General features: G+C 30.1%; 3 protein-coding genes and 1 long non-coding RNA gene across 5 annotated transcripts; all 4 read left to right on the top strand.

Annotated features, from left to right (window-relative positions):
* The first annotated feature begins 3,558 nt into the window (after window positions 1-3,558).
* Window positions 3,559-4,364, top strand: tub (interleukin 1 receptor associated kinase 4 tube). The gene is made up of 3 exons (XM_018551984.1): window positions 3,559-3,759; window positions 3,828-3,997; window positions 4,089-4,364. The coding sequence occupies exons 1-3, from the start codon at window positions 3,599-3,601 to the stop codon at window positions 4,355-4,357; spliced, it is 600 nt and encodes a 199-aa protein (XP_018407486.1). The 5' UTR covers window positions 3,559-3,598; the 3' UTR covers window positions 4,358-4,364.
* Window positions 4,365-4,928: 564 nt separating this feature from the next.
* On the top strand, window positions 4,929-13,709 carry LOC108783408 (FAD synthase). Of its 2 annotated transcripts, XM_018551966.1 has the most exons (7): window positions 4,929-5,161; window positions 7,281-8,185; window positions 9,719-9,884; window positions 11,371-11,614; window positions 11,850-12,288; window positions 12,632-12,773; window positions 13,269-13,709. In XM_018551966.1, the coding sequence occupies exons 2-7, from the start codon at window positions 7,284-7,286 to the stop codon at window positions 13,707-13,709; spliced, it is 2,334 nt and encodes a 777-aa protein (XP_018407468.1). In that variant the 5' UTR covers window positions 4,929-5,161; window positions 7,281-7,283. The 2 variants fall into 2 exon arrangements, with proteins under 2 accessions (XP_018407468.1, XP_018407466.1); XM_018551964.1 differs by lacking the exon at window positions 7,281-8,185 and having other exon boundaries at window positions 9,704-9,884.
* A 510-nt stretch (window positions 13,710-14,219) lies between these two features.
* Window positions 14,220-14,564, top strand: LOC108783437 (uncharacterized). The gene is made up of 3 exons (XR_001941021.1): window positions 14,220-14,267; window positions 14,337-14,402; window positions 14,486-14,564. It is a non-coding gene; the product is annotated as an uncharacterized LOC108783437 (long non-coding RNA).
* Window positions 14,565-17,026: 2,462 nt separating this feature from the next.
* Uvop (ultraviolet-sensitive opsin) lies at window positions 17,027-23,297 on the top strand. The gene is made up of 5 exons (XM_018552002.1): window positions 17,027-17,250; window positions 17,527-17,742; window positions 18,369-18,750; window positions 22,238-22,422; window positions 23,177-23,297. The coding sequence occupies exons 1-5, from the start codon at window positions 17,027-17,029 to the stop codon at window positions 23,277-23,279; spliced, it is 1,110 nt and encodes a 369-aa protein (XP_018407504.1). The 3' UTR covers window positions 23,280-23,297.
* Window positions 23,298-23,412: the final 115 nt, after the last annotated feature.

Below are 23,412 nucleotides of genomic sequence, written 5' to 3' on the forward strand. Positions count from 1 at the left end.
TGGAAATAAGCAGTAAATTATAATAAATGGATATAATAAATTAAAAACATATATTAAAGGAAAGTCTAGAAATGGAATAGTGTAGTTTGTAAGTTTGTGCAAGAATATGTATACATGGAAGAAGATAGCCGCTATACATATTTTCAGCGTCTTGAAAAGGGTTGAAATATCTCTCAAGAGGAAGTAGGATGGTGCAAGAAAGAAGAGAGGCAGGGTGTGCCGAACTACTGAGAGTAAAGCCCAAAACACATGAAATACATAACAGTGAGCGTAAATATAACATAAAATCGTTGGACCAATGAACATCTTATGTGAATCAATACGACAACTTTATGCTGTATGCTTATTGATCCAACAGTTTTATGTCCGTAATGTATTGGTAGTCGACTTTCTGTTAGTTCTATACTTGCTACCAATGCGAGTTCTGATTCGTTACTGCTTTTCCGTTTTCCACTTTTCCATCAAGGTGTGAACCCGCCTTTATCCTTCGGCTCTGTTATGCATTTCATGTATTTTGGTCTTAATTCCTCGACCGGAACTACTGGCGAGCCATGTGGCAACGTAGAAGACGATCATGATCGTAAAACAGCAAAGAAGAGCAGATACAAGTTAGCTTCTAGTTCCTGCTTTACAACGATTATACCGCGTATCGAAAATTGCTCGTAAAACGCATCAGAAAAAATGCTTTTGATAATAGTTTCAGAATATTAACGCTTATCGTGGCAAAACGTTATGTACATAAATAAAGATGTTTACAGATATAAATGCCTTGATTGCAAAAGAAAAATTCTTTAATTAATCTTCAGATTATAGTTTCTCCAGGAAAATCAGTTTTGCATAAAAATTTAGAACTAACCATTATAAACAAATCATTATTTAAAATATAGACATCGCAGTGATACTCTGTTTATTTTTTAACATCCAATTATAATTAAAATATATATTAATTCATAAATAGCTCACTATGATTAAACATCTTTTTATCTTTTGTTTTATTTTTCAAATTATAATTTATTTACGTAATTTTTTTATTGTCTCTGAAGAAGACTCAAAAATGAGTCGAAACATGTAAGCTTAATTTTTTAATAATTGATAGATTTGCTGGATCGGCGTTGCTTGAAGTTATCTACGCTTGACTCCTATAGTGTCCTTTTCTTTCCAAGTTAATTTTCAATTATAATTAGTTAACGATATACTTAACAAATTAAGAAATTAAATGTGCAATAAAAAATTAATAATATTCGCAGTATTTTAATATTTAATATAATAATATAAGTAGATACATTTACCATAGACGAATTGACAAATTTAAACATTTTTTATTAAATGTAGTACGGTGTGTGCGAAAATATTGTTTCTTAAATAACAGGTGTGTGCGAAAATATTGTTTCTTAAATAACTAAAATTAATTGAAATTTTTTTTATATAAAATTATCTATAAACTCGATTTATAAAAAAAAACTTAATTTTCTAAAATAACATTTTTAGTAAGATTATTATGATTTGCTGTAACGACTGTTTTGGCATAACAAAATCAAGCGATGTAGTAATGGCGCGAGATACAAAATAAGCGAAAAGAAATTATATTTGACATAAAATGACGTGAATGTCACTGCGCGCGTTAAACAAATGTCGCGGCGTTACCAAACTTATTCAAAATTCTTCTGTCAAAATTTATTTTTGTTAAGATATCTCAAAAACTGAAAGTATAACAGAAGGTCTAATAACATTTTTATTATATATCTATATTTGATGTATCAGTTTTCGATTACGACTAGTCCAATTAAAATCGGTACATTCCTAAGACCTCGAGACCTCTCAACTGAAAAAGTTATTTTATTTTTTAAGGCTCAGACTATCACACGTATACACACGTAAAGCCAGTTTGCCATTCAATGAGCTTTCACATAATGCCTATATTGATATTAATTAAACAATTATGTTTAAGTGTAATTAAATTATTATTGTACTATATGCACGTATGTAATTACCATTAGTGCATATTATACACTTAAAATAAATAATATTACGCACATTAAAAATAAGTATTTAATAAATATTATAAGTATATAAGTATAAATATTACGCATTAAAAATATAAATACATTTACTTAACAAAATTAAAGCATCACCTGTTTCACTCTGCAAAAATAAGTAAACTTTAAGATAAAATAACTTTCATATATCGTATTGAGATGTTTAACAAAGCATTTTAAAGCTTGAGATCTCTACTTTTTACCACATATAAGTTATTTAAGAAATGGTCTTGCCGATATTTCATGAAGTTACATAAACAAAAATGGAGACACATCAAATCTTAAAATTTTGAACGAAATTTGTGCTAAAATATATGCGATAAACAAGCTTTCGAAAGACTGAATATCTTTACCTTTAATTTGCTTTATTCCCGACCTTTGTATGATTTTTTGTATCGAGTTATTCAACGTTGAAGTAAAAATGATCTCTTTTTTGCTTCGACGTTGAACGAATCCTAAAAATAAATGGCATATTTGAATAAAATTTATTCAAATATACCTACAATGTATTCGAATGAATAATATACTTATAATTCGAATAAATAATGTATTCGAATAAAATTCATCTTGTTGGTGCTAAAAGAAATTGTAAATTAAAAAATTTAGGAATAAAAATGGGGATTCTAAAGTAAAGGCCGAATTTAATCGAGGTCGATAATACAGACTTTGGAGATCCTGCTGAAAAATTGATGCAAGAGACTGCTGCGCCCTCGCTTACGCGGAGCAGCACGAAACTAAAAATGTCGATAATGTCGACCGAATGGTAACTTATCAGCATATAATTTCGCGCGTGCATGCTATGTACCCTACAGGCCTCTATTCGAATCTGTGAATGACAAAAAAAGTATTTACGATACAAAAATTAGACGATTTTGTCGGTAATATAGAGGCCTGTAGGGTAATTTAGGATCCCCTTCACTTAATCGACGATTAGTCCATCGCGTCTGTCGTCAAAACTATAAATGATAAATGCGATTGGTCAATTCCAATCGACTTAATCATCAATTAAGTTAATCGGCGTTGGTGAAAGAGGCCCGGATAACATCTCGAGTTTTGACGTTTTGAGCAACATCTATGGATTCTGCCCTAGGTGAGTGCAGAGAGAAATTATTGCTCATTGTTTAGAGGAAAGACAGAACTAGTTAATAACAAAATTATTAATAACGTATGTATATATTAATGATATCGTATATTGTAATTGCGGTTCTATTTTTCTTGCAGCTTATTTTACACGTTCTTATTGCACTTTTATTTTCTTTTAGGTTAGCTACACAGAACGTGATATATGCATATGTACACAGTTGTGTGTGTATATTACGCAGCTTTGCAAAAGCTATTCCGCTAAAAATTATTGAGAAACACAGAACGCTCATAATTGGTTCTGTTCTCGATCCACGTTACGCTATTCCGTTGCGGTTTGCACCAAAAATAATATTTGTGTTGATTTGTATTAGTTGTGTCATTAAGTAGAAAACACCCACAGTGAATTATAGTAAATATCGAAAACTAAACGCTATAATTTCTATGAAAATTGTAGTTTTATAGTACCATTATCTCTAAAAATGGCTTATAAAGCACATTTAGATATGGAAATACGAAAATTGAGACCCGCTGAGTTATATACTTTAGGAAATATATTGAGCATTTCTGATTCGTGGAAAAAATTAATGTCCATTGTACTTAAACAAGGAAATGTTCCTAAATTTAGTAGTGATCATATCAGGTAACTCATATTATTTAAATTTTTACCTTACAATATGTATCATTGTGTAATAAAAATTTCATTATTAGCATCATCGAACATACAGCAAATAGTGATAAACGCAATGCAGCTCAAATATTTTTGGATGAGTGGAGTACTATGGACAGAAAGAGACCAACATTAAAATTGTTACAAGAACTTCTTATAAAAGCAGAGTTATTTAGAGCTGCTGATTATGTGGCATGTGATATATTAAAACGTAAAGTTTATAATTATACATGTATAAAACATTTTTTTATTAGTTTTAAAAATTAATTAATTTCTTTTATATCATTCTATTTACATTATAGAGGAAAGACCAAAGAGGCCAGATTGCGGTCCAGCTCATTCTATTGATACAAGTGATACAGTCATAAATAAACTACTAGATAATCAAATGCTTCCACTGGATACATTTGTTAATCGTGTGCCATTAAAGCCAACATCAGAGCTAATTTCGGAAATTAATAGAATAGACTCCTCCGAAAAAATGCCTGCAATTGTACAGACAATGGAAAATTATAAATGTGAGGAATTATTATCTGAAGAACTGCCAGTAGTTCTGAATAACTATAAATAACACTTGTAAGAGCAGTATTTAATATTTATTTATTTAAACTGTTTAAAACAATGTTTGAAATTAATGTAACAAGGTTTATAATTTGTAAAAACATATAATTAAAGAAACATTTCGAATTTTGTAAGAAATTAATTTATTATATATATGACTGTTTCGCTTTATTTTTGTTTTTTTTTTAAATTATTTCATATGACTCTTACAATGTCCCTTTACTTTTTTGTTTATATAATTAAAGAAACAAGGGCGTGAGCATTTGACATTTGTTTATGATACTCTGCATTATACTTACATTTTTTAATTTTAATTACAAACATCCAACTTTGGATCACTCTGCTGAAAAAAATCACATCACAAAGTTACATAACGAAATAATGTAATTAAAACAAGTAAATTACATAATGGACTGCCCCAAATCATTACATTATTTTTTTTAATCACGTAATTTGAAAAATCATAGAAATAATATCATTTGTTGTGTGATTTTATAGTTATCCAACTTTTCTCTCACCAGTGTAGGGTGATTGCACCAGTTCATCTTTTTTCCTTCTCCTGGACAGAAAAGGAAGAAAGATGAACTAGTGCAAAAGTTCAGCTGAGTGTTGCACTGGTGCAGCCAAGAGAAAAGTCTATGGTCGGTATACGCAGTCGGCAGTATATGCATATGCGTTGTGTTATCTGTTTTCTTTCACGATTTATTCTTTGTCTGTTAAGTGATGCCGACACTTTTCGTTTATTTTTTTTAGCAACCAAAGTTATTACACAAGTTACCTGTATTAAATATTGAATTTCCTATAAAGCTATCAGGTAAATAATTTTATATTTTCATATCCGATTTGGTGTGGGTAATCATGAAGGAGACACTCTTCCTCACCGATTTTGAATGAAATTAAGCTTATGCGGCGCGTTTTTGCATATAACGAAAGAATCTGGCAGTAAAATGTGCTCAGTTCTGCAAAGCGAGATATTAATCGTTAAAGTTAACTATTATTAGGTTAGAAAATCTGTCACATGGATTGCATAGACTTACAGGTTAGATTACTTAAATTCTCTGCTAATAAAACTATTTTCTATATTATTTTTTTTTTTTTAAGCAGAAAATTTATGTTTGTAAAGCAGAGAATTTGTATTTAGAAAACAGAACATTTGTGTGACATTTGTGTAACCATGTCATTAGTGTAACTGATTTCCTAACCTAACAATAATTAACTTTAACGATTAAAAAAATTTTTAATAATTATCCTGCTTTGTGAGATTGAGAACAATATTTTACTGCCAGATTGTTTCGTTTTATGCAAAAACGCGTCGAATGAACATAATTTTATTGAAACTGAAGGTGAATAGTGTGTTCTGAATAATTACCTTCTTTTCTTTATACCATATAAGAGAGAAGATGTGAATAGTGCAGGAAGTAAAAAAAAAGACATTTTTTGTTATGCAACTTGGAAAGACAGATTGAATGCACATTAATTTATTACAACTAATAAAAAAATTAATTTATGAAGGTATTATTTTTTCATCTTTGTGATTTTCGCATTAGTTTGTCAATTTGTTAAAACATATTTATTTATTAATATAGGTAGTGTAGCTCAATAAATTAAAAAATAATAGGTATAGAAAGGCTACGAATCAGATATTAAGTAATAAAAGTTTAATGACATGAAAACATTATACATATAATATATAAGCAAAAACACAAACGTAAGTTAAACAATAAACTAAAGTATAAAATATAAAGTATGACAATTATAAATAGATGTTCGATTTTGCTTGGGTCATTCTCAATGTTAGAACATATAAAATTTAAAAAGTATGTGAAACATATATAAATTTGAAAAAAATAAAATAACAGTCTTATTACTTGCTGTAGATGAAATGATTGCGTCTCAAACAATGCTTTTTGTCATAAATAGGTGTCAAATAATCTTGCGCTCATAGCCTTTCTACACCTATTATTTTTTTTATATTCATTTATGACATATTATATACATTATAAAGAAATAAAGCGTATAATAATTTTAAATAACAAAAACTCCTATATAAATCAAATACAAACTCGGAGAGAAAAGAGCACTACAAGTCAAGCATAGATAACTTTATGCAAATGCTGATACATATCAAACCAAACTTTTTTATTATAATAATTACTTATTATTACATGTTTTGACTCATTTTTGAGCCTTGCTCAGAGGCAATCAAATTACGTAAATAAAAATAAAAAAGAATCAAAAGATGTTTAATCACAGTGAGTTTAATCCTCCACAACCAAGAAATCAAATCTAATGTTAATTCTGTCTAACAATACACATTAGGGAAATGAAAAAATAAATAAAGAAAAAAGAGAAAAGAAATTAATAGTATGCTGAAACTAAAAAAATCTAGGTTGATTTCGAGAATAGATTGGTAATTATGTACTTTAGGGGAGCCAGCTCCGATGACCTTGACAAATGTTGTCAAGGTCATGATTCTGAGTGACTTTGCCTTAACAACTAGGTGGCGGTCTGTTATAGTTTTTCAGATATTAAGCGTTGAAGTAATTGTCTAACAGTAGTGAAACCTACTGTATTCATACGAAACAACTCTTACTCCACCTCTTGTTCCGCGAATGAGCTCGCAACTTCCATGTCGCTTTATGTTGTAAAGGGTACGCGTGAATACAGTAGGTTTCGCACCCCCTGCGAGGGAGTTCCACTACTGTTAAAAATAACCCAACCCATTTAATGGTGTATGGTAGCTGTCGCTTCGCGTAGAAAGTCGAAATTCATGCGCAATTTTTTTCATAATTTATCAATTCCTTGTACGCTCCCGAAGTTTAGCCATTTAAATTCGGGGTCACTCTATAGACATTCTGTTATTATTTCTTAAAGAAAAAATTGAGATCTTTATGAGATATTTATTACGGTTAGTTGTTTGTATTGTTCTACAGTGTATGATCCTGTATATGGCAATTGGCAGATTCTTCAGTGTCGTACGACAACGTTGTTGCTTGAATAACCAGTACAGCTTTTATACAACTACTATGACTTCCTTGCTGGTTCCTCCAACGTCTGTCCGTGGGATGGTGTGCTTGGATCGTGATGCATTCACAAGAGTTGTGACTGTACCAACGTTAAAGTTACGTGACATTTCTGTCTTAAAAAATATACGCATGTTAAAGAAATATTTGTTAAAGTTATGTAATTTTAAATCAATTCAAAAGACAAATGATGGAACTATTATTTATCTAAATCCTGATATTGTCACGAAATTTGAGGATATTGCTGAGAATGATAGAAAACTACTAGTAGATGGATATGAATATTTTAGTACAATGGACATTACACTGAAATATGATAATTGGCGTCGTGATACGATATTAAAATCAATTCTTCCGAAAGATATTGATGTTCCTACAGCGTACAGTTCAGTGGGACATATTGTGCAGTTGAATTTACGTAATGTACATTTACCATACAAATCTATTATTGGTCAAATATTTCTTGATAAGACTGCGAACGCACGAACAGTAGTAAATAAAATAGATACAATTAATACATCGTTCCGATATTTTGTTATGGAAATTCTGGCAGGTGAAAAAAACACAATAACATCTGTGAAAGAACATGGTTGTACATATCAATTTGACTTTGCACAAGTCTACTGGAATTCACGTCTGTCAACTGAACATACACGAATTGTAACATTTATGACGCAAGGTGATGTTCTATATGATGTATTTGCAGGAGTAGGACCCTTTGCAATTCCTGCTGCACGTAAAAAAGTCCAAGTGTTTGCTAATGACTTAAATCCTGAATCTTATAAATGGCTTCAAAAAAATGCTCTCATTAACAAGATAAAAGATAATTTTAAAGCTTTTAACGTGGATGGTAGACATTTTTTGAGGGAAGTTGTTAGAGATAATATTTTGATGAGACGGGCTCAAGATCTTCCTGGTTCAGAACATATAATAATGAATTTACCTGCATCAGCTGTTGAATTTTTGGACATACTTCCTGATTGGTTTACACAAGAAGAATTTGAAAAAATATGTTTTAAGCCACCTATATTTCACATATATTCTTTTGTGAAAGCAGATAAAGGAGATGATGTTTGCTTCCTGGGAAGGTTATTAATTGAGCAAAAACTTGGTTATACATTGCCTGCTGAATCTATTGTTAATATACATAATATTAGGGATGTTTCACCAAATAAACAAATGGTTCGGGTATCATTTTCATTTAAACAAATACCAATTAAAGGCGAGGAGCCAGCAACGAAGATATCTAAAATTAGTTAGATAATTTAAAATTAGTGTGATTAGATAATGTTCTACAACAGTTTGTTTCTAAAGAATGATATAACGAATGTACGTGCATTACAAAAAAAAAATAGGAAGGAACAAGAAGAGTCATAAAAACAAATATGTTTTCAAAGTCACAACAGTTTGTAGTATTAAGTTAAAAGATAAACACTACAAGTTACTAAGAAAGTTACTGAAGAAAATAAGTAATGAATATTTACAAATTTTATAATAAATTGATATATAGGATAATTATTTTATGAGATTGTATTTGATACGTTTAATTTATTGAACAATCTAAAATTGTAAAACGTAAAATAAAAATAGATACTTGATATTTATTACGTTTCTTGTTTAATTTAATTCTACAAAACACTTAAAAATTTATGTCTACAAAGAAATCTGAATATATACAATTAATGCTTATAGTAGTAAGTATTAATAAAAGATGGTTTTGTGATTAAATATCATTTTTTTTTTAAATTAGTTTAAAATTTAAAAAATATTAAAAATAAAACACTCAACATGGATCAGCTATTAAGGAAATTAAAAGATTTGCAAATATCTAACTCCAAAGTAAAACTTGATGCAAATTATAAGAGATAGATCAAAACAAAAAAAACTTGATCCCTAAGACGATGTCAGCACAAACGGATGTAACGACCTCAATGATGGAGCAAATACAACTAATGTGAAGAAAAAGAAAAATGGATAGATATTTAACACATATTACAAACTATACTGTATGCATTTCTAATTTTAAATGTTAATTTCTTGTCAATGTAATATTATACATCCTTTATTATAATTTTTATATAATAAATATACAAAAATACACATATACAGTTTTTATTATTTAGCTTTCTTACCTTTTTCTAGACTATCTAGTATTTCCAACATTTACGTGCTGTTGTCTTATTGAAATTTTATAAAGTATCAGATAGATATAAATAAAGCATAAACATCACAAGTACACGTCATATGTAATAAAAAAAAATAGTAAATTGCATGTTAGTTCATATAGAAAAAAACTAGTTTATGTATTTTTATTATGTTTCTTTTCATTTTAGCAAGAACAAAATTTCGAACGATATGTCGCAACAAATACATCATTTCTGTACAGCAAGTTTGATAGTTATAGGAGATGAAATTTTACGTGGACAAACAATTGATACTAATACATCATATCTGGCAAGAAATTTAATTGCTGCTGGAATAAAACTACAGAAAGTTATAATAATCTCTGATATTGTACGTATTATTTTTTATGTATTGTAGTATTTATGATTACTTATAACGCGCGCGCGAATATAATATAATACTATTAATAAGTAATATACAAAATGATCCATTTTAATTGTCCCAGTATTAGCATGTTCCATAACATTTATCAAGATCAAGGCCATTGGAGGTATCTCTTATTTTTCATTTTTACGTAAAAATAAATTTTCAGTGCAAAAATAAAAGATACAACCTTCAATAGTTTTAATCTTGACAAATGTTATCCAGATCATGATGCTGAACAACAAAAAAGTTTTAGTCGTCGGTTGGACATCTTTAGTAATGCTAATGTTGACTAACTTTTAATTAAGCCTTACAACTCGAAAAGTACTTAAAGAAAAAATAGTTTATTATATAGTGTTCTAAAAGTCTCTCGAGGTAAGTTATATGAATATGCAATGAAAAATGAAGGGTTCTATTTTCATAAAAATTCAAATTGACCTCGCCCTGATCTTGATGACGCCGTGACGCGACGTCACCCAAGTTTAAATCTATGGTGTCGTCGTGTTCATTTTCTTTGAAGTCACATAATTTTTGTCTAGAACTTTTCAACTCCACGTCTCCACGGGATATTCTAGTGGGGCGATTAAAATGAAACATACTGTATATACACTTGCCAACATCTGTTATACTCTCTAAAAATAGGCTGCAAATTTCAAGAAGAAACAACTTAATAAAAAATTATATCAAGATGTTTAAAAAAGCTTTTTATACATCGTGAAATCTCTACTTTTCAGATCGGTACTTTATAAAACGGTCTTATAAATATTTTATTGAGTTGCACAAAGATAAAAATGAAGATGCAACAAATTTCAAAATTTTTTACGAAATTTGTGAAATTCCATGGCATGAATTAAAAATTTCATACAAATTCGGTTTAAAGCATTCGAAAGGGTCAACTTTTAGCTTTACATTACTTCTTTAATGAACTCTGTACGATTTTTTCTCACCGAGTTATTCAATATTGAAGAAAAAAAATGACTTTTTGCTGATTTTAAATAATTTTAAAATGGTCTTAATGATATTTTACGGAGTTATACAAAGATAAACAATGCATCACATTTCAAAATTCTTCACGAAATTTGTAAAGTTCGACGGCGCGAATTAACAATTGCACACAAATACGGTTTACGGCATTCGAAAGAGTGAATGAATCCGTACTTTTAAATTGTTTTTTTTTTTTTACTGAACTCTACATTTTTTTCATCAAGTTATTCAACATCAAAGCAAAAAAAGTCGAGAAAAACGCATTTAAAATTTTTCGTATTGATTTTATAGAAATCTTCCTCCTGTCACAGAAATTCAGCAGAACTGCTCTCAAACAAACTATTCAATTATTAACACATTAAATATAATACTTTTAAGTTTTAAATATCTAATATTAGCAGTTATAATTAATGCTAAAATTTATGTAAATTTACATAAAAAATTGTGTAATATTTAAATCTTTTATTAGGTGAACGATATTGCTGAAGAAATACGCAATGCATCAAAACTGTATACTGTTGTGTTCACATCTGGTGGTGTTGGGCCTACTCATGATGATGTAACTTATGAAGGTGTAGCAAAAGCTTTTGAATCAAAACTTGAATTCAATCAGGAGTTATTTGATATATATACTCAATTGATTCCTGGTCAGGCTGAAATAAGACGATTTGCCATTGTTCCTAATGCTTGCAAGATTATCAACATCGATTCAGGTATACATATATTTTCTTTTATAACTTGCATTTTAGTTTCTTCACTCTACATATATTAATTAATTAATAACGAATTTGTGGCTCGTAGCCCTTTTTTCTATTATTATTTTAATTTTTAATTATATGAATTTATATCTTTGCATGGAAACGAAAAATGTATGATGAAAAATTTATATCTATTTTTTCATCTTAATATATAATATATTAACATATGATATTATACTTATATTTTTAGGGGATTTTCCAATAATAACTATAAAAAATGTTTACATATTACCTGGTTCCCCAAAGTACTTCAAGCCCGCTGCAGACACAATAATTTCTCGTTTGAAAGGATGCACGCCATTTCACTTTGAATATATAGATATTAAATTGAATGAACTATCAATAGTGAACGTTTTAGATAAACAAGCAAAACGGTGGGATGGTAAAGTAAAAATTGGTAGTTATCCTCAATATGAATTGCAAACACCTTTCACAAGAATCACTTTAGAAGGATCTAAAGAAACAATTGCAGAAGCAAAAGAGGAACTTTTGTACTACTTGCCAATACAAAAAATAATAAATTTGAAACATAAATTCAGCAGTTTTCAAATGAATACTGTACTGGAAAATAGTAAAAATGAAATGCATATTAAATGTGCATTAGACATATTGAATGACTGTTATGAAAGGTATGTATGTAACATGTTACGTGTGTGTGTGTGTGTGTGTGCGTGTTATTGCATTAGTATATTATAAATAACGCTCTGTAAATAGAGAAATGTGACCGTGGCTGAATTATATGTTAATATGTTTAATTTATATGTAGATTTTTAATCTTCAGCACGTATTTTTACTTTCCATAGTTACTGAATAGGGCTACCTCAATGTTCAAATGTTTCTAATTTTCTTAATTTTAAAATGCATTAATTAAAGTATAAGTGTGTAAACTCTTTATTTTGAAGGATCTAAAGAAAAGCCTCGCATAAATTGTTGCTATTCTTATAATCTGTTATATGTATCTGTTCTTTATAGATATAATCCAAATGAAATTTTCATTAGTTTCAATGGTGGTAAGGATTGCACAGTAGTTTTGCATTTAACTGCTACCGTTGCTAAATTGCGTAATATTTCATCTTTACTGTGCTTATATGTAACAGACGATTCTTTTCCAGAGGTAAGAGCCGTAACCATTAATTAGATAATAAAAATATAACCATTAAATAGATAATAAATATAATGAAATAGATAATAAGAAACGTATAGGTGAGACCGGGGCACCATGGGTCACTGATTGTTTAGAGAAATCCAGAATGTTTAGGTTAGTGCAATTGGTATCATATGATTGTTACTTAGTTGCCCATACTATGTATCTAGATGGCAGTGATCCACTTCCGTTATCTTTCCGTTATCATGCCGTTAAAGAATCTCATGGTGCGAAAATGATTATTTTATTTCTCACAATTTCTTTTATGATACTTCTATAAAGTATGATATATTTATTGCGAGTTATATACTCACGGAATTTTTGTTCCATTTTGATCCATGGTGCCTCTCTGTTTCCCCTATATTAATTTTTTAAATAGTAGATATACTATTTATCCTACAAATCTTGAATCCCCTTTTTTTTTTTAGTTACAATACATATTTATTAATATTCTGTACATGTTAGGTAGAAGCATTTGTGGAGTTAGCTGCTCATTATTATGGTTTGGAAATAATACGGATGCAACGACCGATTAAATTCGCATTATCTGCATTACTGGAAGAAAAACATTATTTGAAAGCAGCTCTTATGGGTACGAGAAAAGGTGATCCAGGTTCTGAAAATTTACAAGCATTTACACCGACTGATCCGAATTGGCCACCATTGATACGTGTAAATCCTATCTTACATTGGTCCTACAGTCAAGTATGGACATTCTTATTAAAGCACAATATTCCTTATTGCTCGCTTTACGATCAAGGATACACAAGTATTGGTAATAGAAGCACTACGATGCAAAATCCGTTGTTAAAGGATCCTAATAATCCTTCATTTTATTTACCAGCTTATACTTTGATCGATAAATCTGCCGAGAGAGAAGGCAGAGAAAATAGTGAAAAGAAATGATGTTTAATTTTTTTATAATTATTAATATTGTATATACTAATTGGTGTTGTTAATATATATTATTATTACTATTATTAGCATTAATTATTTCTCGATAAGTCACACATTTTCTATTTTTGTCTGTATTAATTATTTTTAATACAAATAGCATTTTGTTTCGCGCGCGCGCGCGCGAATTAATACAAAACTTCTTAATATGTTTAAATTTAATTATGCACATACATTATTTGAACATTTATACTCAATAGCATTATAAAGTACTCAATAGTAGGATTATGAAATAAATTAATTTTTATAAAGACTATTGCGTATTTTTTTACTTGAAGAATTTAACTTCAAAAACTATTCGATTACAATTTACGTCCTAATATGGGTTTTACTACTACTAACAAATATATAGTTTGATATAGGGTGCGATCCACACTAGACACTTCAAACGTTTCGAAGTGCTTCAAATGTGATCCACTAGACCTTTTGAAGCGTTTTTATAGATACGACGTCATATATGACGTCATAGGTTTTCGTTTCCAGCGTGCTGCAAATGTTTCTGCCGAAAAGGTAGTACGGCTGTTTGGTTTTAACGTTTTATATTGAAATTAAAAATAATGACGATTATATAATTAATAGATGTTAATACCGGAGATATTCATGCTTTAGAAGTTTCCGAGGAAGATGCATGAAAGGCTAATGAAGGTAAGAATGTATAATATAACCTATGTGTTTTTGTAACTTTTAAAATGAAAAAGATTTATAATATAATATATATTTTTAAATAGATTTATTATTTGCAACTCAACTGTTACACAATCATCAAGCATCATTAGTTCAACAACAAGATAAAGCTGTTATTACAAAATCAGGTAATATTTGATGTAAAGTAAGTTTTAAAATAGACTTATGATATGAGCTAATATTTACAATTATAATATAAAGCTTATTATTTTCTATTTGTAATTTTGTATGTTTATAAATCAAAAAAACAACCGCGGTTAAGACTATCTTTGTCTTCTGATCCCTGGAAACAAAGATAGTCGCGGTTGCTTTTGGTTGCTTTACCAGAAGCACGCCATAAATCGCCTACATATAATTACAGCAGGGTTGGGTAAGTTAATGTTTTTTCTTAACTGAATAAAGAGTTAAAGTTAATGGCTTTACAAAATTAATAAAATTAAGTTAAAAATTGAAGAAATAAAAAATTAACTTAACGTAAGTTAAGTCAATATTTAATTGACTCAAGTTGAAAAAAAAGTTAGAAAAATTTTTTTAGACCAAAATGTCCTAATTTTCCTTAAAATGAGATTAAATAATTACAATATAAATTATTAGGTTTACTTTTTAATAAGTCTTAAGCCATAAGATCAATTAAATTCGAATACGAGAAGAATATTTGACTGTAATTAGTCAATTCCTTATGACTTAAGGCTTAAAACACTTATTGTAGATCCGGAATAAGGTTTATGACATAAGGCATAACCGCATAAACCAATTAGAGGGCTTAGCATCTTAAGAAATTACTTAAGATGGTCTTAAATTAAGAACAGAATACGCTCTTAGGACGGAATCCATAAACGTTACTCAAGATTCGAGATGGTATTAAACTAGTGCATGAACCAATCAGAGAGCCGTATTAGCATTTTAAGACATTCCTTGAGATTTAGACTATGTTCGGACTATGGATTCCGGCCTTAGTCTTATTATATCTTATTATTTTTCTAAGATATTTAAGAGACATAAAAAAAATTTTTAACTTAAAAAGAAAGTTAAAAAGTTAACGTTTAAAAGTAACTTAGTTAAGTTAAAATTTAATGCATTTAAAATTAACTAATTGTAAGTTAAATTAAAAGTTATTAATTTTTTAACTTTTTTTTTTAACTTTTAACTTTTTAACTAGTTACTACCCAACCCTGTTAAATACTAATAAAGTAAGTAATAGTAACATTATATCAATATTATAATTTCCCATGTAACAGAAAAGTAATACAACACTCATCCTCATGTTGTATATACATAATAATTATATTATTGAATAGGAAATTAGAATATTAATGTAACCTTATTATTAGTATTTATTAAAATTATATATTAGTAATAATACAATAGATATAATAAAATTAATGATATTAATACATAAAAATGTTATTTGAATATTACTTGAAGCTGAATCGAATAATGACCCTTCCTAATATTCACGTAAGCCTCTGCATTTTCTTTTGGTCTAAGAATGTTTATGTGAGTGCCATCTATGACTCCAATCGTATCTGGAGAGCCTCTTATATTAGAAAAACCAAGCACAGTTTCTTGTATTTTATTCCCTGTAGGCCATACTATAAATTGAGATGAAAGCTCGCATAATGCTGCAGTAACCCGGCGCATAGTTCTAATAGCGTGACCAATATTAAAACGTTAAATTATAGATCTGAAATAAAATAATTTGTACGAAATTATAACAAGATTTATTATTCATAGTTGATTACGTAATCAAAATAATTATCATAATAAAAGTTGTTTATCTGGAGGTATCATTTCATTTCCGTCAATACTACGAGCAAGTTTCTCTTGAAGTAATTGCAAAAGATATTCAAATGTTGATGGTAGCATCCTAAGTTGTCAAATGCAAGTTATGAATTTTGAACTTTTATGTACAGATTTATGATAATATAACAATTAACAAGTATACAGTAACTATATAAGTATATACAGTGAAAATACATACCGAAAGTGTGACTGAAACTGTACACACTATTGAGTGAAGGGACTAAATGTTCTACATATCCTTGTACTTTAGGAATTCGTTCCTTTTCTTTCAAAGCTGTATTTGTTTCTTCTACTATTGTTACAAGATCTATAGTATCATCTTCATAAATTTAACTACAAGATTCTTGAAAAATATTTATTATTGCATGTAATGCCACGTTGGTCTCCATATTAACATGAATTATGTCTTCTAGGAATACGATGTTTACGAGATTTTTTTAGCAGGTTACGTTCAATAATAACGTTTCCAACACTTTACGATTGATCCACTTGTGTAGTATTGGTAATGTTAGTAGCGCTAGCGGATCACTCTATCGGAAGTATTTGTGGCAATAGCGTCTGAAGCGTTTGAAGTGTCTGGATCGCACCCTAGTTACTGACGTAACATAGTAGCATATATACAGTGCCCATCAGCACTTTGAGGATTAATTTGACTAATCGTCTTTGGAAGCCATTTAAGTTTAGATTTGAATGGATTTAGATTCCACAAATTTAAATTGTGGGATCGCGATGTATATAAAGATTCAACGTTATAGAGAAGTCTGAAATTGGTAAATCGCGACATGTTGAACGAAAGTGTTCATTGGGAAGCAAGGGTTCTATCACCGGAACTGCCACGATTGCTGGGATGGAATGTCCCTGCTGAGGAATTGATCCATATACCAGAACATTGGCTGATCTATCCTGAGCCCAATCCTTCCCTTCACTATTTATTGGCCATTTTATATATACTTTTCACCTTTGTATCATTATTAGGAAATGGACTGGTTATCTGGATATTTTGTTCGTAAGTTACACATATAACAGTTGAACATTGATGATAATATTGTTTAACTTACGTATATAAAAGTGCTATGCAATAGAAATTTTAATATTTAATAACTATAACTGTTTAGAATTAATATAATTTAGCTTTTTTTATTTATTCAATTATGAATTATCTTTAGTAGCTGTATGTTGGTCATACTAGTTTTTACGTTATAATTTAAATATGTCAAAACTTGGCATGTCATTATACTAAGCGTTGTTTATATTTCGTATTAAAATATTGTTTTCTCTGTAGAGCCAAATCGCTAAGAACATCTTCAAATTTGTTTGTGGTGAATTTGGCATTTTGTGATTTCTTCATGATGCTCAAGGCGCCAATATTTATATATAATTCCTTTAATACTGGATTTGCTACCGGTCATTTAGGATGTCAAATTTTTGCCTTTATGGGTTCGCTTAGCGGAATTGGAGCTGCTATAACAAATGCTGCTATAGCATATGATAGATACAGGTATTATATAAATATCAAGTAAATATACAAAGTTTATTAATGCATATGTAACAGCTAGAAATTTTTATGTAATCGAAAAGTATAAATTCTAAGATTGAATTTTACATTGCTCAAACAGTACAAATTCATATATATATATAAAAAGATCTTAAATTATTCTGACTATGTTTTAGCATAAAGATTCGAAAGTTAATATTATTCGTTTATTAGTAATATGGTAATTTGAGATTTTGTTCGGGACAACGAGAACGTAATTAAATTCCAGCCGATTTAACGAGGTGAGGAGGATGGAGCACATTTCCAAAATATCTTTCTTCGTACGTTTGCATATCCTCCGTTTTAAACAAAACATTCAATAATTAGATTTGATTATTATAAAACAGTAAAGTTGATGAACCGTAACTATTTCGACATTATATTTATTTCTATATAGTTCTATAATTTAAGAAGTCGATATTTTTTAAACGAAATGTTTATGAAAAAAGTTTCCAGATGAAAATTATATTTAAAATTCTAAATTCAATTTTGAATTTGGCGGTTTAACGTAGAAATATCTTGTATAATTTACTAATGATATAATTTTAATGTTATAATTATATGTACACGTTATACTGTTATAAAATTAGTGTTATAGCTCGACCACTTGACGGAAAACTATCTCGCGCTCAAGTGATGCTGTTTATTGTACTTATCTGGGCATACACAATACCTTGGGCTTTAATGCCAATAATGCAAGTTTGGGGTCGGTTTGTGCCCGAAGGTTTCTTGACAAGCTGCACTTTTGATTATTTAACAAATACTCCAGAAATACAATACTTTGTGGCTACAATATTTAGCTTTTCTTATTGTATACCAATGTTACTTATCATATATTATTATAGTCATATTGTCACTCACGTTATTAATCACGAGAAAGCTCTTCGTGAACAAGCAAAGAAGATGAATGTCGAAAGTTTGAGGAGCAATGCCGGTACAAATGCTCAAGCTATGGAAATACGCATAGCTAAGGTATACTTCATATATACAAATTTTTCTTTTTTTCTAACACATAGGACAAATACAATACAGAAATAAATTCACATATATACGTATTACACATATGATATAATTATTTAGAAACGTTCTCTACTCATTCTGTATATAAAAGTACCAATAAGAGAATACGTAAAAATACCGTTATTAAAAAAAATCAAGTTTTTATATGTATACATATATACATACATACACACCGTATTCAGAACGCGCTAACATGCTATAATTTACGTCACGTATACTATAGAATTTCAGAGATAAAAACGCGCTTTTATCGATAAAAGTGCGATTTGAATACGGGCAATATAATATAAAATAGGAGGAGAATGTCCTAAATCGGACATTGCGTTCCAAATCGGACCATTTTAATTTAAATAAATACGATTAAGCAGATTTGCGTGCTATTTATAATGTAAAGTCCTTATAAGACACCGCATATATGACAGCAGTTTGGCAGTACTCTCTGTCATAACGTTCATAGAATAGACGCAAGAATATATATTTTCGGCTATCATGTAAAAATTTTTTTAAAAAAGAAGATCCTTGTAAATCATTATTTAAAGGATGTTAAAAATTTGAACGGTAATTGATTTAAGATAATTAGAGTGTAGAATTCAAAAATATCAAGAGTTTTGTGATTACTTTTGCAGTTTATTGTAAAATCATTCGAAAGAATCCGTGTCCAAATCGGACCTATCATTGAATCATTTATAGTTCGACACAGATAAGAGATACGTCAAAATGGTCCAAAGCAAAAATGAAGGAAATTAAATGATCTTTCGAACGGCACCATTAGTTTTATGATTGGACTTTATTTACGCCTTATAGAGAACAAAAACTGTAAATAGGACGTCTGTGAAGCTGGCCCCTCATTGTCAAAATTTTGAAAAAATAAGCAGAGTTCTGGTTGCCCCCCGAAGAGTTCTAGAGTTCTCCATCAAATTTAGGAAGAGTTCTATTGATTAAAGCAGCGAAAACACCATTTGAAATTATGGGGGGGCCAACTTCACGATTCTGCAACTTTGAAGAGGTATAACTTCTAAACCGTTCATTTTAGCACGTTGGTCAATAGAGGACAATCGATAGAACTCTTTGGGGGGCTATCAGAATTCTGAAGAAAACACCGAATTTTCAAAATTTTTTTCCAAAAATAAAAAAATTATTTTTTTTTTCATGGAAATTCGTCGATCTGATAGGAGTTCTAGTAGCCCCCCGAAGAGTTCTAACGATTGTCCTCTATAGACCAACGTGCTAAAATGAATGGTTTAGAAGTTGTAGCTCTTCAAAGTTGCAGAATCGTGAAGTTGGCCCCCCCGTAATTTCAAATGGTGTTTTCGCTGCTTTAATCAATAGAACTCTTCCTAAATTTGATAGAGAACTCTAGAACTCGTCGGGGGGCAACCAGAACTCTGCTTATTTTTTCAAAATTTTGACAATGAGAGGCCAGCTTCACAGACGTACAAATAGGCCCGATTTAGACTACTCTCCCCTATCTTATATAAAATTTTGTTCTAGTGTTTTGAAAAGCTCTCGAGATATGAGCTGCAAAAATATGTAGTAAAAAATGTGAATTTTAATTAAAAAATTTATTTGACCTTGGCTTAACCTGAATGATGCAATCCAAAGTCGAATCGATAAAATCAGTAAATATATCTTTTTAAACTATAACTTTTGTCTAAGATATTTTTTTCAAAATTAGCTGTGCGTGCGTGCGTGCGCGTGCAATGTGTGCGTGTTTCCAAATTTTTGGCATATTTATTAGGTGCTCGAATTAATTCTTGTTTTTTTTTTTACTAAAAAAGACTTCTGCTTATTTTATCAAAAAAGTACCTAATATTTTATTCACAATATTGTGCATCGAATACTATAACTTTTACCCACTTTTCGAGTGACAAATGGATTCCGCGGTAGAAAAATCAGGTTCTTTCGAGACGATCCAGTCATCGAGCCATTTTTTGATATCTTCGAAATAACTGAAGTATTGCTCAGAAAAACCATGCTGCATCGACCGAAACAAATGGTAATCTGATGGAACAACGTCTGGTAAATACGGCGATTGAGGTAAGACATCACATCCAAATGCTTCCAAGATTTCCTTCACCGGTTGTGCAACATGTGGTCTGGTGTTGTCATGGAGAAGAATAACTTTATCATGTCTTTTGGTGTATTGCGGGCGTTTTTCTTTGAGTGCTCGATTCAAATTGAGAAATTGACGTCGGTAGCATTCACCATTGATGGTTTGACTCGGTTGCAGCAGCTCATAATACAAGACATCGACTTGATATCCCACCAAATACACAGCATGACTTTCTTTCCATGAATATATTTCCTGTTTTGGCGTTGATATTGATGGTTCGCCGGGACGCGAACATCCATGATTTCTTGCGTTTATGATTGTCGTAACGAATCTCATTTTTCATCGCCAGTCACAATTCGATGCAAAAACGACTTCCATTTTTGTCTTTGGAGCAGCACTTCACACATGGGTGAACGTTTCGCAATGTCTCTCTCTCTCAATTCATGTGGGATCCAATTTCCCAACTTCTGGATCATTCCCATTGCTTTGAAATGTTTGTCAACGGTTGACACATCGACATTTTATGTTTCCGACAACTGTTTGAGCTTCTGACATGAATCTTCTTGAAGTAATGCCTCCAATTCTCCATCTTCAAATTTTTACGACTGACCAGAGCGCTCTTTGTCATTCACGTCAAAATTGTTGTTTTTAAATCTTCTAAACCAATCTCTGCAAGTTGTTTCAGATAGAGTATGCTCCACATAAGCCTCCACTAGCAAACGATGACTTTCAGCAACAGATTTCTTGAGGTTACAACAAAAAAGTAACGCTTTCCGCAAATGCCCTTTCTTTGATACAAAACTCGACATTTTTAATGCAATAAAAAATTATGTTCTTTGCATCCGATCAAATGTTATATACTGGTTATTAAAGCCTATTATTAGTACTTTTATATACATAAGCAGTCACTTTCGGCCATATGTTGAAACAGCACAAATACTGACTTCTCCCAGTCAACAGCGAGAATTAATTCAAGCACCTAATATATACTCTATTTTGTTCAAACAATAGCTCAAGGCTATTATTTCATAAAATTGAGTTTTTTCTCTGCACTACTTTATTAATTTCTGTATCTGCTATACCTATAAATCTATAAACATTACAATGAGAAAATGAATAAGGCCCGGTTGCACCAACACTTTTTGATTTTAAGCGATACTTAAAACTCTATCTATCTCATTTTAAAGCCGAAAGGGAGACAGAGACAGAGACAGTTTAAGTTTCGCTTAAAATTGAAATCACGTTGGTGCAATCAGGCCTAAGTGATACAAGAGCAAGCAACACGTATCGACTTAATGTTATTTATTGTTACACATATTCATTATATCATATACTTTAAATCACGTGTGTTAAGGAAATATATGATATGCGCTATCTTTTTTATAGGCCGCGATAACAGTATGCTTCCTCTTTGCTCTCTCGTGGACTCCGTACGGAGTTCTCGCGATGATCGGTGCTTTTGGAGATAAGACATTATTAACTCCTGGTGTTACAATGATACCAGCATGCACATGCAAATTTGTGGCCTGTTTGGATCCATATGTATATGCCATAAGCCATCCAAGATACAGGTAGACAAAAGTGAAGAATTCTGTTATTTGTTTTTTATTCTAAATTCTGTACTATATAAGATAATTATATTTGATCTATTACTGCAGCTTATGATTATGTTCAAAATGAAACCAACAGATGTTTCAACATTATTAATTTCTATATTTTGATAACTTAAGGAATCGATACGTTTCAAATAAAGTGTTTGCGAGCAAACTTCCAAACGAAAAAGACCCCGCACGTGGGGTCCTTTCGTTTTGAGATTTTAAGTTTATATTTATTTAATTTCTTGTTTTGAATTTAAAATAGCAGCATTAATAAATATTTACGAAAAAATAATTTTTAATAAATATTTAATAATAACGATCATTTTCTAATGACCTTGACATATATTGTCGAGGTCATGGCTCTGAGTAATCTTCGGTTTTAGCCAGCGTTTTTATATCCACTAAAAAGTTTATTGATAATAAAAACATGTTCATCAATAAAATGTAACTTTTGGATACGACCTTGTTCCGATGAAACAATTCTCTGCTCTAAACACAATTTCTCTTTTCTGTTTTAAAAACATAAATTCCTTGTGCTCTTAACTGTTTGAACTCGGAAGACGACTTTGACGTTTCAAGCTGCTTCTGGATTTCATATCGTAATTCGAGTGGTGATTGAAATATATATATGTTAAGGCCAAAGGCATTCGAGGGTCGTCCATGTTATTAAATATTTATCCAATTTTTTAACATTAATTGTGTCTTCATGAATATTAATCTGCAACAGGTTGGAATTGCAAAAACGATTACCATGGTTAGAATTGCAAGAAAAATCTCCGGACACGCAGAGTACTACTACAACTGTAACAGAGAATGCATCATCATCTTAAATCTTATTTAATTTTATTTTAAACAGTAACTATTAATTATGATATGATATGATCGATTGTTATAGTCATCATTATAAGATTATATTCCTTACTGTGACATATTGATTGCGTAGTCTATATTAATGTAGTGTAA

The sequence above is a fragment of the Cyphomyrmex costatus genome, unplaced genomic scaffold (assembly GCF_001594065.2).
Source record: "Cyphomyrmex costatus isolate MS0001 unplaced genomic scaffold, Ccosl1.0 scaffold15, whole genome shotgun sequence".
NCBI classification, from domain to species: domain Eukaryota; kingdom Metazoa; phylum Arthropoda; class Insecta; order Hymenoptera; family Formicidae; genus Cyphomyrmex; species Cyphomyrmex costatus.